The following is a 15,795-nucleotide window of genomic DNA, read 5'->3' on the forward strand; positions in this document are numbered from 1 at the left end:
GGAAATCAACTTCTCTGCCATTGTCTTCGACATCTTATATAAGCTGAGGTAGTAAATAGGCAAGCTACTAAGAACCGACTTAATGAGAACCACCTTTCCCGCTTTGTTAAGAGTCTTTGCTTTCCAGAAGCTCAGCTTTTCTTCCACTTTGTCAATCACCGGTTTTCATGTCTTAACCAGCCTCGAATTTTCTCCCAGGGGGATGTCCAAATATCTTACTGGTAATGATGCCTCCTTACAACCCAATAACAGGCACATCCTACGGACCCACATCTTATCACAATTGACCGGTATAATGTTGGACTTCTCAAAATTAATGCTCAATCCAGACATCAGTTCAAAGCATTTGAGCAGTCGCTGATAATTCCTAATGGTCTCCTCTTCAGGAGGACAGAAGAGAATAGTATCATCCGCATACTACAAGTAAGACAACTCAATGTTATCCCTACCAAGCAGTAGCAGAGTTATACGGCCGTTTCTTGCCACCTCTCCAATCATCCTATGTAGAACATCCACAACTAAAATAAACAGAAATAGAGATAGCGGGTCTCCTTGTTGCAGACCCCTTTCCATTTTGAAAGGCTTCGAAGGTGATCCGTTGACAAGCACCGACATAGATGCAGAGCAGACACACTCCTTGATCCATCCTCTCCATCTCTGGCCGAATCCCATCTTCTGCAATACAATGTCCACAAAGCCCTACTTGACTCTATCGTAAGCCTTTTGGAAATCTAGCTTTATTATCACGGTGCTCTTTTTCCAAGATTTCAGCCAGTGCACCATTTCACAGGCAATCAAAATACCATCATGTATTTTCCTGCCCTTTACGAAAGCACTCTGAGTCTCTCCTACCATACTCGGCATTACCTTCCGCATTCTCCTAACCAACACCTTAGAAATGACCTTATAGACACAACCCACCATACTAATCGGCTGGAGATCCTTTATTTCTCTGGCTCCAGTAAATTTCGGTGCCAGCGCCACCCAAGTGACATTCGAATCGCTTGGTAGTCTAGCTGATTGGAAAAATCCTAACACCGCACCAGTGAACTCCCATCTTAATTTTTCCTAGCAATTCTTTATGAAATTCATGTTATACCCATCACTGCCTGGTGCCTTTGTTGACTCACAATCCCAAATAGCCTCTTTTATTTCTTCAGTAGTTGGCATCAACTCTAGTTCCATTGCCTCTTCCTCATTAATCTGCTTTACAAGCCCATTCCTGAAGCCAATAATTAGCGAAGCCTCCTGGTGGTACAGCTCCTTATAGAAGTCCAGTATAGCAATCTTGATCCTTGTTTGGTTTCTTACCAACCTCCCATTAACCATTAAGGCATCAATCCGATTAGAACTTTGCTGCGCTGAGGCTAAATTGTGGAAGTAGCGGGTGTTTTTATCTATTTCCTTTGCATGCTGAGATCTTGACATCTGCTTCCAATGAAGCTCCTTTTTGATATACCATTTCTTACAGAAGCTTACCAGCGCCCTCTGTCTCGCTTCAACAGTCCCATCAGCCTCGCCAGTGCTTACCATGTCATCTACTTTCTTGATTTCATCCTCAAACTGTGTAATCTTTTGGTCCACGTCCCCAAAGTTCTTTCTATGCCAGCTACTCAGCGGAGTCGTTAGAGCCTTTAGCTTATCCATAAATTGTTCCTCCCCTAAGTTCCTCTACTCCTCCTTCACCATCCTCAATAAACCATCATGAGTAAACCATGAGTCTAAGCTCCGAAAATGTCTCGGCCCCCCTCTAATCCGTGTGACCTCCAGAATCATTGGACAGTGGTCTGATAACCCTCTAGTTCCCCCTTGCAGCCTTGTGTCAGGAAACTCTTCTAACCACTCCAAACTAACCAGACCCCTATCAATGCGGCTACATGATTGCCCTCTGAACCAGGTGAACGAGCAATCAGTGATTGCTAAGTCCACTAACTCCAAATCCTGGATCCACGATTTAAACTCTGTTGCAGACACCGTCAAAGAGGTAACTCCCTTTCTCTCTTCCATATGAGTTATCTCGTTAAAATTCCCTATGTAACAGATCGGGACTTGACATAACTCAGATAAGAAGCTTAGCTCTTCCCACGTAACAAGCTTTTTCGCCCTTTCATGCGGCCCATAAACTAGGCAGAAAGCACTGGGAAAATTAGTTTTTAGTAGCACACCCTCCAAGCATAACCAGCAAACCCCTTTATAGCAGTTGTTCATCTAGAACACCGTTTCATGCCACATTAATAACAGACCACCCGCAACACCAACTGACCCAACAAACTCCCATTTAACTGCACCATTACCCTACAGTTGCGCTATGTCAAAATTAGTTACGACCTTTTTCTTGGTCTCTATCAAGCCTAGCATATGCACGTTAAATTTTCTCCGAAAATTCTTTACCATACTCAGTTTGCCAACTCCCACCAACCTCCTAATATTTGATGCGTGAGCATATTGTCTATCTTTTCCTAGTGAATTTGCACTTAAATTGTTGAGTTTAATTAAGAATTAATTATATTTTAGCCACTATGGATGCTATTTTGAGTTTTGGGCAATTTTCTGGATTCAAATTCTGAATGACATTAACATTCTTCTAATTCAAAGGAGAGTGAGATGCCAAACCTATTCAGGATTGCAGTTGTCCCCCACTATAAGAAAAGACACAAGCTTAATCGAACTCTCATTCTCATGCAAAATAAGCTTATATTAGTTTTGGTTGCTTGAGGACAAGCAACAGTTTAAGTTTGGTGTTGTAATGCGTGAGCATCTTGTCTATCTTTTCCTAGTGAATTTGCACTTAAATTGTTGAGTTTAATTAAGAATTAATTATATTTTAGCCACTATGGATGCTATTTTGAGTTTTAGACAATTTTATTTATTTCAGGTAGCATTCGGCGGAATTTGACGGAGTTTCTGCAGCACAAGAATCAAAGGAGATAGCTGCGAGGAGTGATGCGCACGCATGCCTGACGCATGCACGTGATCTGGAAGTATCCATGGCGACGCGTACGCGTGACTGATGTGTACGCGTGAATTGAAGATTTGCTCAGCAACGCGTCCGCGTGATTTGCGAAGAAGACCAGCGACGCGTACACGTTACGTGCGCGATCTGCAGAATTTACAGAAATCGCTGGCATGGATTTTGGGCCGCATTTTGACTCAGTTTTCAGCCCAGAAAACACAGATTAGAAGCTGCAGAATGGACATAGCAAGTGGTCCCCACCCATCAGCTGAAGACTTATTAATTAATTCAAATTTAAATTCAAATCTTATCTTTTGAGAAAAGATATTATTTTTAGTTTTAGATAATTAGATTTTAAAATTATTAGGATTAGTTATAAATAGAAATTTAGATGCCATCAGATAGGAACTCGGTACATTTAGGAGAGTACATTTTACCAGAATCTTTATTTTCACTGAGTCATGAGCAACTAATCCTCCATTGTTAAGGTTAGGAGCTCTGTCTATTTGTATGGATTTATTCGTTTGATCTTCCTAATTTAATTCATGTTTTGATTTATATTTCAATAATTATTTTCGCTCTTTATTTTATGAATACGGGTGGAACGGAAGTATAACCCATATTCTAATTGAGTTCTTGTAAAATTTGGAAAAGTTCTTTACTTGAACAACAACTTGAAAACATATTATACTAAGTTTCTAATTATTTGTATTTAACGGGATAAGTGACATATAATCCCCTTATTTGTGGATAATTAGGATTCTTTTGGCATATAAACTAGAAATTGATCATCACCCTCTAATTGGAATTAATTGACCAAGGAATTGGCAGTTAATGAATTTTAGAGGAGACTAGGAAGGTCTAAGGAATTAGGGTCTAGTCACATATAGTTTGCCATGAATTAAATCTTGCATGATTAAATTAGTTAGTAATAAAAATAAATCCGAAAAAATAGATAACTCTGAAACCTTAATTGTTTTCTCAAATATTTTATTTCCAACTTATTGATCTGCCTGTCTTTAATAGTCTAAATTTACTGTTAATGCTTTTGAACTTTCAAACACTATTTTCTGCTTGTCTAACTAATCCTATCAAACGCTATTGTTGCTTGATCCATCAATCCTCGTGGGATCGACCCTTACTCACGTAAGGTATTACTTGGTACGACCCGGTGCACTTGCCGGTAAGTTAGTGGGTTACAAATACCGCACCAATATTCCAGGAACTAAATATCATCGTAAAGCACTTATACACACCTTTTTCTAATTTTTCGGGCGATTTTTCCGTGCTTTCTCCTTCTGCTTAGCCTGTTTTTTCTTCTGTGCAATTGCCTCATTTTGTGCTTGTAGTATTGCCATAATGTCATCTTCCTCATTATAATGCATAGCTCCAGACTCCACTGCGAGCTTCCATGCTTCCCGATTTTCTTGCATTTCAGTTGTCCATTTGTTTTCAGACGTTTCCGTCTCAGCTTGGCTTCCTACATCACAAGGGGGCATCTCGCAAACCCTATGCAGCTCCCCCTTTACCACCGGTCTCCAGCCCCCCCTGAGCACCACTGATATCACTGCCTTCTGTACAACCTTCACAATCCGGTTCGTTCCACTGCTCTCCTGACCCACCCCCTTCCACGTTTGCTTCTCATAAGGGCCTCCTGATCCTAATCCATTCCCTTCCATCGAAGAGCACAACATGCCCTTTTGGCCATCCTCAATGTGCCTATCACAAGCCTCTGTAGGCCCTGGACTCCTGCCAGAGAGAATCACTGCCAACCCACCCTCCACCGGCACCAGCATCCCCGCACCAAACCCATCAGACCTTGTTCCCCGCTCCTTAATCCCTGTTGGATTGCTGCTCTTCTTCATCCTCGCATGCATCTGGCCATATGCACAGGGTGACAACCCCCGCACCTCCAGGCTCGCATTACTTCCCCCGGCACGGTTCGCTGCCTGATACGAGCCTGCATCGCCAGCCGCATTCGCTCCATCACTCGCCATCGCCGTAGGGGGGCGTCGAGGGGTAGCCACCCGCGATAATTGGTTGCTGCGCGGTCTCCAAGTCAAGGCCTCCACCGGCCTCCCTTCTCCTCTCCGCGATGAGCAAGGTCGCGCTGCCGTGGTCCCCAATGCCAATGGCACCGCACTGTGCAGGAGCAGCATGATCTGCAGGCTTACCCGACAGAGTCCCCCCTCCGTGTTACCTCCAACTCGATCCACATCAGGTCAAAGAAGGAAACCCTTCACCGATCCAGAATGGGGCACAGCTTGTGGGCCTCAGGTGTTTGGGCCCAACCTATCCTCATGTGGCTTGGATAAAACGAAATAGGCCATGGAGCTATTACAGCCCAACCGAACCTGACTTGTGATTTCTCCCACAGCAACCACCCGATCTCCATTATAAGCCCAGGACTGAGTCCATTATGACGTAGCTTCTGTAAGATCAGCCCTTCCTTCCCTGGGAGCAAAATTCGTATCCCTTACCATTACTGTTTTTGAATTCAAAAAACTGTTACTCCATTCATCCAAAATGTCGGGACTAATTACGATTCTACCCTCTGGAGCCTCTTCCACCCTATTTGGCAGGGCTACCTCCTCATCCGTCGTATCCCACCACCCAAGCTGCATGGGACGTCGAGGACGACCGACGATACTGTCCATGTTCCCATCATGCTCTTTCATCACATTAGACACCACCCCATCCGAAGAGCCAAACTCATCACTGGCCATCTCCTTAACAAATACCTCGAACCCAGTCGACCCTACAGTTAAGCGGATCTTTTCAAAAATAGTTTCAAACCTCCATGTATCGATCAGCATGCGGCCAGCCCGGAATGACGTACCTGAGGCTGTTACATTATCACAAACCACAACCTCACCATATTGCCTACCAATCGCACAGAACGTATCCTCTGTCCAAACATGTAGCGGAACTCCATAACACTCAATCCACACTCTTCTCTTGTCACATTGTTCCTGCTCATTCCAACGGCACACACTATGAAAGAATTGTCAGAGTCCATCCCCATACCCCTCCACCGCCTCCTCCGCACTCTCTTTACTATCAAATATCAACAAGGCCTTGCACCTCCCCAAATCACAGACTTTAACAACGTGAGGCCAAACCTTCCGGGCGGAGTCATTCAATAGCCTGAAGTCAATTAATCTTGTGGTGCTCCCAATCACACTCCTCCGCAGTCATTCCACATTAGTCCTTTTGACGGAGACCTCCAGTCCCTTAGTCCCCACTTTTGTATAACCCTCCTCAAGAGCATGTGTTGAAGTGTTCATAGATCCCAGCCCTTCCCCATGAACCATGTTGTGAGATGGAGGGATTCCACTTGTGCGCTCCCTTGCTGCATCATTGACCTCGGCCTGGCGGTGCTGTGTCTGTCCCTCAACCACCACCGCAGCTGGCACTATCCGCCCCTTTTGAATCATCCCTCTTGTACTTCGCATCCTCTACCAAAATCTCTCTTCCCCTTAGCCACGTGTGATTCATCTCTGCAATTGCCTTCAGCGCTCCTCCCTTTGTAGTATACTGTATGAATGCAAACAGGTAGATCACCCCCTTTCTCATCTTCCTTGAAAAGTATATGTTGTTAATCCTTCTTGTCCAAGAAAACAATCCAAACAACTCCCGTTTCGAGATATCATCTGGTACTGGGATCCTTCGCTAGGCTTGAAGAGACCCGAGACCTATCCTGTCCGATGTTTTTCCACCCTGCTCTCGCTCTCTCTCCCTTATCCATTCTTTTATTCTTTAGTGATAGTGAAAGTAACCTGACGCCTCAAATATTACTAGAAGCTTACATCATTTTTCTCTAATCTTGATCTTATTAGTCCACACAGGAGAACCTTCATAATCCAACATATGAGGAACAAACGAGCCTAATAAATTGTCATCGAAAATATTGGACGAAAGAATTCTTCCTAGCATCCAATACTCTAAAGACGAAAATTTTACGTATTTTTGTTATAAGAACTACGACAAAAACATTCACACTTTATATGAGAATGGAATAAGAGATTACATAAGATTCAAAAAGATTTCTCGCGAATTTGTATTAGGATTGAGGAATCTTCACCATTCAAACCATATTCATGATGATGTTATTACAATTTAGTAATAAGCAAGGGCAACATATATTTGAGCGAAACATTAGATTAAAGGTCCAAAGAGATAGAATCCATACAATTAGACAATTAAATCAATAATTAACAATAAAAAAATTAATAAGTACCACAAAAAATTAACAAAATTATTTTAAAAAAATTTACTCAAATTGAATAAAAAAACGAACTATAAAAAATAATAATAAATTATAACATATTTAAAAAGAGTACTAAGAAATACTACAAAAAATAGTATACAAAAACATACTAGAAAAATATCAAAAAAATTAAATATTTAAAAAGATAACATTATATTAAATATATATTTTTTTAGTAATTATTTATCTAAAAAATAATTTTAGATAAATAATTTTAAATTTTTTTTAAATTATTTTAAATTGTCGTCAAAAAAATTGAACGAAAGGATTCTTCCTACCATCCAATGTTTTAAAGACGAAAATTCTCCATTTTTTATTAAAAAAATTACTACAAAAAATATTCTCACTTCATATGAGAATGGGACAAGTGAATATATAGGATCTTAAAAGGCTTCTCGCGGATTTGTAGTAGAATTGGTGAATCTTCACAATAATATTATTGATTACAATTTAGTAATAAGTAACAACAATATATATTTAGGCAGAAACATTGGATCAAAGATCTAATGGGTTAACCATCAACAATAAAAAATTGATAAGTACCATAAAAAATTAACAAAATTATTTTAGACGAATTTATTCAAATTAATTAAAAAAACTAACTATAAAATCTAAACAATAATTTTAGATAAATAATTTTGAATCTCAAATTATTTTAAACTTCAATTAAAATTGAACTCTAAATAATTATCTATCTAAAATTACTTGAGATTCAATTTTATTTAAAATGTAAAATTACTTGAAGTTCAACTTTAATTGAGGTTTAAAATCATACAAAATAACTTGGATTTTTTTTTGTTATATAAACAAGATTAATTTCAATTAATTAGAAAAGCTTCTATTGACTCACATGCGCACTTTAAAAATCCTAATCACATACATACATAGAAATAAAAGTTAATAATATATAAATTTGCAAGAAAACAGAGATTCCATATCCACTTTTTCACTTTTAAATTTCATTTTGGTAAATTACAATAAATTCAATCCCATCTTAAAATTAATTTGTCTAGATGATTATTAGAAATGAAAAACTTTTTACATGATTATTAGAAATGAAAAACTTTTTACAAAACTCAGGACTACTTTAGAGTTTAACTCAATTCATTCTCTACCCAAGAATTTAAACCAAACTCTTAACTCCTAAACTCAAACCAAGCATAAATCACCTCTGTGTTAAGCCAAAATTAGAGAAATCAGAACCGAATGAACCCAACTCAACACATACTTTCGAAACAAATACTCAACTAAACTTTGTGAAAATGACTTTTTCTAAAACCTATCCCACTTGCCTTTTGTCACTCTTTGGCCTTTTTGTCTTTACGGCTTCACGCTCACAATAAGATTATGCCTTTTTCATAAGGACACAGTATTGAGGGAATTCAAAATTTCTGAGTTTGTATAAATTGCACAAGAAGCCAAGGACCAAAGTTCAGACACAAGCTTAACATTGTAGACCAAAAACTATTGACGCATGCCTAAAACATGTTACAAGAGAATTAGTATACTATTCACGTATGACTAGAGCATAAGAATACACAAATCTAACAAATAACGTATGAAACACTGAGAAGAGCATATGGAAGTGTAAATCTACACAAACCTTGGTCAGCAATAATAACCTCAAGCCTTATGCGTTTTCCTATCCTATCACTATCACCATGATTTTTCTACCACTACATTATTTTCTATCTGGATGTCTATTAATACCAGGCTGAAGCTGATATCAAATTTCTGTTCTTCCATGCCAACAGCATGGCTCCATCCTTCTCCACCAGACTATAATTCTCCGAATAGCGATTCAAGAGGTTTCTTATAATGGAATTCACATAAGAGCTCAAAGGATATTGAACAAAACCTGCCATTGTGAACCTGGACCTCCACTTACCAAACAGTTCATGCCGCTCCACCCTTTCCTTCCCTTCACAAGAAACAATGTTCACAATATCTCGAGCTAAACAATGTTGTTCCACGTTGATCCGCTCCTTGCTCGTTCTTGGGAGGGCAACATCGATGGACTCGAACATGGCCAAGTAGTAATCAAGTGTTTCTATGAACCTGTTGAAGAAATGCGTCGTGTTTGTGTTCGATTCCTGCTCCACCAATGTGGTTACCTTAGGAGAAAGAGACTTAACCAATCTCAGAAGTTCGTCCCTTGGATTAGTCACATCGACACTCTCATCGGCCGTATGATGGAGTTGAAGAGGAAAGTTAACGGCCAAGGCCTCTCCAGGCCGGACATCAAGCATATCCCTGGTTACATCTGGGGCAAAGACAGGAATTCCATGAAACTCAACCTCAATGTCAAATTTCTTAGATATTTTCGACAAACTTTCACCAACTGCCTCCAATTCCTCTCCTCGAGCATATTTAGAAACAGGATCATCAATCCCGGTGATCCGCACATGTGGAGCCCCACTAGGCCTTGCTGCAAGAGCTTGAAGGAGAGTCGTCCATTGAGTTCCCTGTGCAATCTGAAAATCTATGATGTGAATTCGATCCTCATTTCGGCATGCTTCAGCAATAGCTCCATTGGCAGCCATGTAACCAAACTTGAAGTATGGACAAATTTCATATAACATCTGCATGTATGATAGTAACTCTGTACCTGCAGGCTGCTTGCACCTAAGAGCATGATAGATGTTGTTACCCGATTTCTCCTTCCTTGCAACAAGCCCTTCCACTAAATAAGCACCGAGCCGCTGAATTGGCTCCCCGCTGATAGACACAGCACTTCTAGCCTTGTCTATCAATTGATCAAAATCTTTCATCTTGTTTTCAGACATTGCTTTGGCGCATAAAATGAGCAATTGTTTCAAAGTGCTCGATGGAATGCTCTGTAGCGACGCTTCCTCCATTGATTTGTGACGTTTCTCTGCACGCGTAACTTCAACTAACTGCTGACTATCATTCAATGCAGAATCAGTATCAGAGTTGAAGTGAGTAGAAAGAGACAAATTAGGTGAGTTTACTGCTTCATTCAAAGGTCCAAGTAGCAGGTGGGATAACGGAGGTGTAGTTGGAAAAGATGATTTGCTGAGTAAGCTAGAATTAGTCACACTGTAACCGAGAAGATGTGATGAATCCATGCTATAACGACGGCATAACCTTCGCTATATCTACCAACCTCTAGGAAATAAAAAAAAAACTGCAATCTTGGTAAGCTTCTACTTAATATTTGCTTTGGAATTGTAACTGTAACCTTTCAAAATCAGCAGATAAACCTGGAAAAATGGAGAGCTACCATGAATATTTTCATTACAGAACAATCACAAGGACCACAACTATGTAAATCCAAACACATGCAAGAAACAGATAAAGTAAGCATAAACTAGAAAGTCCAACCCAATGAAAACAACTCAGCCGAAGCTGCTGAAAATTTCAGAAATTGAATTCATCACAATTCGCCCATCCCTCTAGATTGTGTAAATGTAAAACATAAATTTGGAATAACTGATTCAGCAATCAGAAAGAACAAACTAATGCTATATTCGATAAGCGAAACTAACATAATTAAAAGCTAAAAGTTGATGGGGAAAGTAATTGTATTCTCACTATCAATCATTCAGACTCTGAGAATAAACAAGAAAAGAGCTAAGTATATTGTTCTCTGGCGGCTTGTGATATGAATTGAACATCGCCAGGATTCTATTCAGAAGGATGCAATTACAACAAAGCGAAAGTGGAACCATAAATGGCAAGCAAGAATCTTCTCATGCAATGATATCAAACAACACAATACAAAAAGCTTCCTAAAACAATAATAATTTGGTTAGTGTATGAGAAAAACTAATATATTTCAACAGGAAAGAAAGACGAACAAGGCAAATTAGCAAACAAGTTCACAAACAGCTCCAAGTAACAATACCAAGTAAGTTATAATTCCTCATTCTGGTCCCAAATCTTCAGTTTGAAAACGAGGTCTATGCAGACTATGCTTAAACCATGTCAACAAAAATTAAAAGTCTATCACAATCACTTAATATTGTTGCTGGCTTGTTCCGTGAAAACTGAAAACAGCATGGAAGACCATTTCTATAGATTATAACTTTCATACCAAACCATCTCGGGCCTTAATTTAACGACCACGAATTACAAAAATTAAGGTAGCAAAAGTTTAAACTCAGACCATTGTTTTGCAGTTAAGAAGAGCATAAAGAATGTTAAAGCGTTGCAGGATTTTACTTAATATAAAAGGCGCATGCAAAGTTATATTATATATCATATCCTAAAAGAAAATTTCTTTCTTTATGTTGCATTCTACCGAAATCAACATTCTTAAAAAGAAAAACAGAGAGAGGGAGAGAGAGAACCTCAAGTAAAATGACTGGGCAAGAAATAATTCAGAGACTAGCTACATTCAACGCCCACCATTGAAAAAATTTGGACTGTGTTCGGTGGGTTAGAGCAGAAAACGCGTGGGAAGCTCAACTTTGCTGAATTTCAATTTCCATTCCCATTCATTATAGCAATAAATAAATATCAGTATATATTCTTAAATTTGCGTGACTATGGTTTACTTTCTTCTGAGGAGACAAATGGTAACATGGGGAATAAGAACAAGCGTGGCGGATTCGAAAGAAGGGATATTTATAGAGAGGGAAAAGAAAAAAGGATATTAACTTTTTGAATAGTGTGTGTATGTGTGTTTGTATTGGTGTTCTGACTTCTGAGGTTTGAAGTTTGAAATTCAACGGAAGAGTAACGGTTCTGGTTCTGGACTTGTGGGTGGTTTGTGGAATTTTAACGGAAGTTAAAGAATGAGAGGGAAAGACGAAAAAGAGTTGTGATATGATTTGAGAACGCCCGCCGACTAAAGAAATACACGTATGGGCGTGCGAATGATGGTTATAGAATTAGAAAGTTCCAGGGACGGAGGGACCACTGAACCAGGGTGCTAGTGCTGGCTTTTGCTAGCTGGCTGAGTGGGATTCCCGTGTACTACTTGGCTCTTGCTGACTAAGGGTCATGGTAATCTAAATCCATGTACGGTTCTAAGCTTCCAGCACAGTTCAGAATCGAATCAATCGATAAAGATATTAGATTAATGGATTATTGATTTAATTATTGAATAATTGGTTGATCTATTTAATTCGATGATAACTAAATAATAATATAAAAAAAATTTATTCACAATAAATATTTTTATTTTTTAATAATTATGTACAATTAAAAAGTATAATTAATTTAAAAATTAATATTAAAGTAAAACTAAAATTAAATAAATATATTGATAGTTTCTGTCTTGAAAGAATATATACAATGATTAATATATAGATTACTAAAGATAATAATGGTTTAGTGAAAAACAATTCTTATGGTAGATTATGTTGTGATAAGAATGAGTATGTAGATGCATTTATTATACACAGTTCATATTTTTAAGGATGAATGCATTAACGAAATTTAAAAATATAAATATTTTTTTGTCTATAAATAGAAAAGTAACTGAGGGACTATTACACACGGAAATAAAATATTCCTTTCTCTTTCTTTTAATATAATACTCTTCTTACATACTGCCAATACTTTTCTTTCTTTTACGTTATAGATATATATAAACTATTTTTATTATATTGAGATTATTATATTGATGAATATTAATATTAGAGTCTTCTATTTACGCTTATTTATTTTATATATCTTCTTTATTTATTCTACAATACGTTAGAGACTCTAATCAAATTTTTAGGAAGATTCAGGTAACAAATTTTTATTGCTCTCTCATCTTGAATTGAATGCTCTTGATATATCTGGAAATAATTTTTTATCATGAATATTAGATGCTAAAATTTATCTTGATTCAATGGATCTTGGAGATTCTATTAAGGATGAAAATAATACATCCTAGAAGAATAAAGTCAAAACCATGATTTTTCTTTGTCGTCATCTTGACATATGATTGAAAAATTAATATCTCACATTAAAAAGATCATGCAGATCTATAGAAAGACCTTGAAGAAAGGTACAATCATAAGAAAACGGTGATACTTCCTCAAGTCTGACATGTTAGAGAAAACTTTCTCAACCTTCCATGTCTCGAATATGCTCTTGCAGCAGCAGTATCGAGAAAAAGAATTTAAAAAATATTCTGATTAATTTCTTACCTTCTTGTTGCTGAATGCAACAATGAGTTACTCTTAAAGAATCACGAAGCGCGCCCAACTGGCGCCGTCCCATTTCCTAAGTAAATGCGGCAAATCATTACCCCAGAAGAGGTAAATGGCAAGGTTTTGGTAATAAGAAAAATTATGGAAGGAAATGAAATTATGTTCAAAAGAGAGGATCTCACCAGAAGTGGGATAAAGAAAGAAATATTGGGCAAAATAAATCAACAGAGGATAAATATTTCCGTTGTGGTGGAAATGGTCATTGGTCGCGTACCTATCGTATACCAAGGCACCTAGTCGATCTTTATCAAGCATCTTTAAAAAAGGACGACAAAGGAAAGGAAACGAACTTTGTTTTAAATGATGCTGAAAATTCCACCACTCATTATGATGTATCTGATTTCTTTGAGGATCCTGAAGAAAATATTGGCCATTTGATCAATGATGGAATAGTTTAATATGTGTGTTTGTTAAGTATTCATGTGAATAATTATACTGTGCATGTACTTTTACTCATTATTATTATTATTATTATTATTATTATTATTATTATTATTATTATTATTATTATTATTATTATTATTATTATTATTTGTCTTTGAAAAAAAAGGCAAGGACATATAATAAAGATATTTTCCTTGCGAATAGTGCAAGTTCGCACACTATTCTTAAAAGTAATATATATTTTACCTATCTTGTGCCAAAAAAAGAATATGTTAATCTATTGGCTCAGACAATGTGATAGAAGGCTCCGAAAGAGTTATAATTTTATTTCCTACAGGAACAAAATTGATAATAAATAATGCACTATTGTCTACTAAATCTCAAAGGAACTTATTGAGTTTCAAAGATATTCGCAGAAATGGATATCATATTGAGACAATGAATGAGGGAAATCATGAGTACTAATATATCACAATCCATGATTTAAATAAAAAGGTTATATTAGAAAAGTTGCCCTCACTTTCATTTGGGATTAGTGCAATTGAGTCACACGCCATTGTACACCAGAAGTTTACTAGCCCAAATGAATTCATAACTTGGCACGACCGATTGGGTCATCTGGGAACAACTATGATGAGGAGAATTATCGAAAACTTCCATGGATATTCACTAAAAAACCAGAAGATTTTTAAATCTAGTGAATTTTGTTGTGCTGCACGTTCTCAGGGAAAGTTAATTTTAAGGCCATCACCAGTAAAGATTGAATTTGAGTCCCCTGAATTCCTAAAAAGGATTCAAGGTGATATATGTGGACCTATTCATCCACCATGTGGATCTTTTAGATATTTTATGGTCCTAATAGACGCATCTTCGAGATGGTCACATGTGTACTTATTATCTTCTCGCAACCTGGCGTTTGCGAGATTACTGGCTCAAATTATTCGATTAAAAGCACAATCTTCAGAAAATTCAATCAAAGTAATTCATCTTGATAATGCTGGTGAATTTACTTCCTAACCTTGTGATGCTTATTGTATGGCTAATAGAATAAGTGTTGAACATCCAGTAGCTTATGTTCACACACAAAATTGGTTAGCAAAATTACTTATTAAATTCCTCTAATTAATTGCTAGACCCTTATTTATGAGAACAAATCTTCCAACCTCGGTTTGGGGTATGCTATTTTACATGCCGCAGCACTTATTCGTTTGAGGCCAACGAGTTAACGTCAGTTCTCTTCAATGCAATTAGTGTTTGGCCAACAGCCAAATATTTCCCATTTAAGGATATTTGGGTATGCGATATATGTTTAAGGATATTTGGGTGTGCGATATATGTTTCCATTGCACCACCTTCTCGCACCAAAATAGGACTCCAAAGAAAATTGGGTATATATGTTGGATATTGTAACATCCTACCATACAGAGTCTTATGCTTAAGTCATAATTCAGAGATGACAAGGTATTACGACCTCTAAAATAAAAATTTAGTACGTATAGTAGTATGAATGATTAATTATAACTAGGAGCCTTTGTAGAAAGAGGGGTAAACAAAAACCGCAACTCAAAAGCGCAACACTCCGATCGATGACGTAACGAACAAGGATAAACTAACGCGAGATTTTATATATACAAAAGAGTGTCAAAAACAGGAATATCAAGACTCAAAATCCGGCTGCGAAGATAACCGGTCCGAGCATAGCAATATATACATATGATAAAAATAAGGAAAACCCCAAAGGAAACCCAAAGGGACACAAATACATAAAACCTATTCTCCAAAATCTCCCATAAGAGGAGTCATCATAGTTTGTATTATTTAATGGAAATAAAAGTATCTAAGCAAAACATATAAACTAAAACAGAGTCCCCAAGAACAAGGAATCTTCGCAAATCTAGAAGTCTCCAGCATGCCTCAGCGGGAAACCTCACGTCCTGCATCTGAAAACCACAAAATCCGCATGGGTGAGAACCAGAGGTCCCCAGCATGGTAACAGCTTCCACATATATAATACATAA

At 37.6% G+C, this 15,795-nt stretch overlaps 1 protein-coding gene across 2 annotated transcripts; it reads right to left on the minus strand.

Annotated features, from left to right (window-relative positions):
• Window positions 1-8,344: 8,344 nt before the first annotated feature.
• On the minus strand, window positions 8,345-12,023 carry LOC107478273 (chitin-inducible gibberellin-responsive protein 1). Of its 2 annotated transcripts, none has more exons than XM_016098410.3 (2): window positions 11,537-12,023; window positions 8,345-10,447 (listed from the first exon to the last, which is right to left on the minus strand). In XM_016098410.3, the coding sequence occupies exon 2, from the start codon at window positions 10,310-10,312 to the stop codon at window positions 8,927-8,929; it is 1,386 nt and encodes a 461-aa protein (XP_015953896.1). In that variant the 5' UTR covers window positions 10,313-10,447; window positions 11,537-12,023; the 3' UTR covers window positions 8,345-8,926. The 2 variants fall into 2 exon arrangements, with proteins under 2 accessions (XP_015953896.1, XP_052115143.1); XM_052259183.1 differs by having other exon boundaries at window positions 11,092-12,023.
• Window positions 12,024-15,795: the final 3,772 nt, after the last annotated feature.

Source organism: Arachis duranensis, chromosome 3, assembly GCF_000817695.3.
Source record: "Arachis duranensis cultivar V14167 chromosome 3, aradu.V14167.gnm2.J7QH, whole genome shotgun sequence".
In the NCBI taxonomy this organism is placed as follows: domain Eukaryota; kingdom Viridiplantae; phylum Streptophyta; class Magnoliopsida; order Fabales; family Fabaceae; genus Arachis; species Arachis duranensis.

Excerpts from the sequence above, each read along its gene's own strand:
- LOC107478273 (XM_016098410.3), bottom strand. The coding sequence starts at position 10,312 with ATGGATTCATCACATCTTCTCGGTTACAGTGTGACTAATTCTAGCTTA.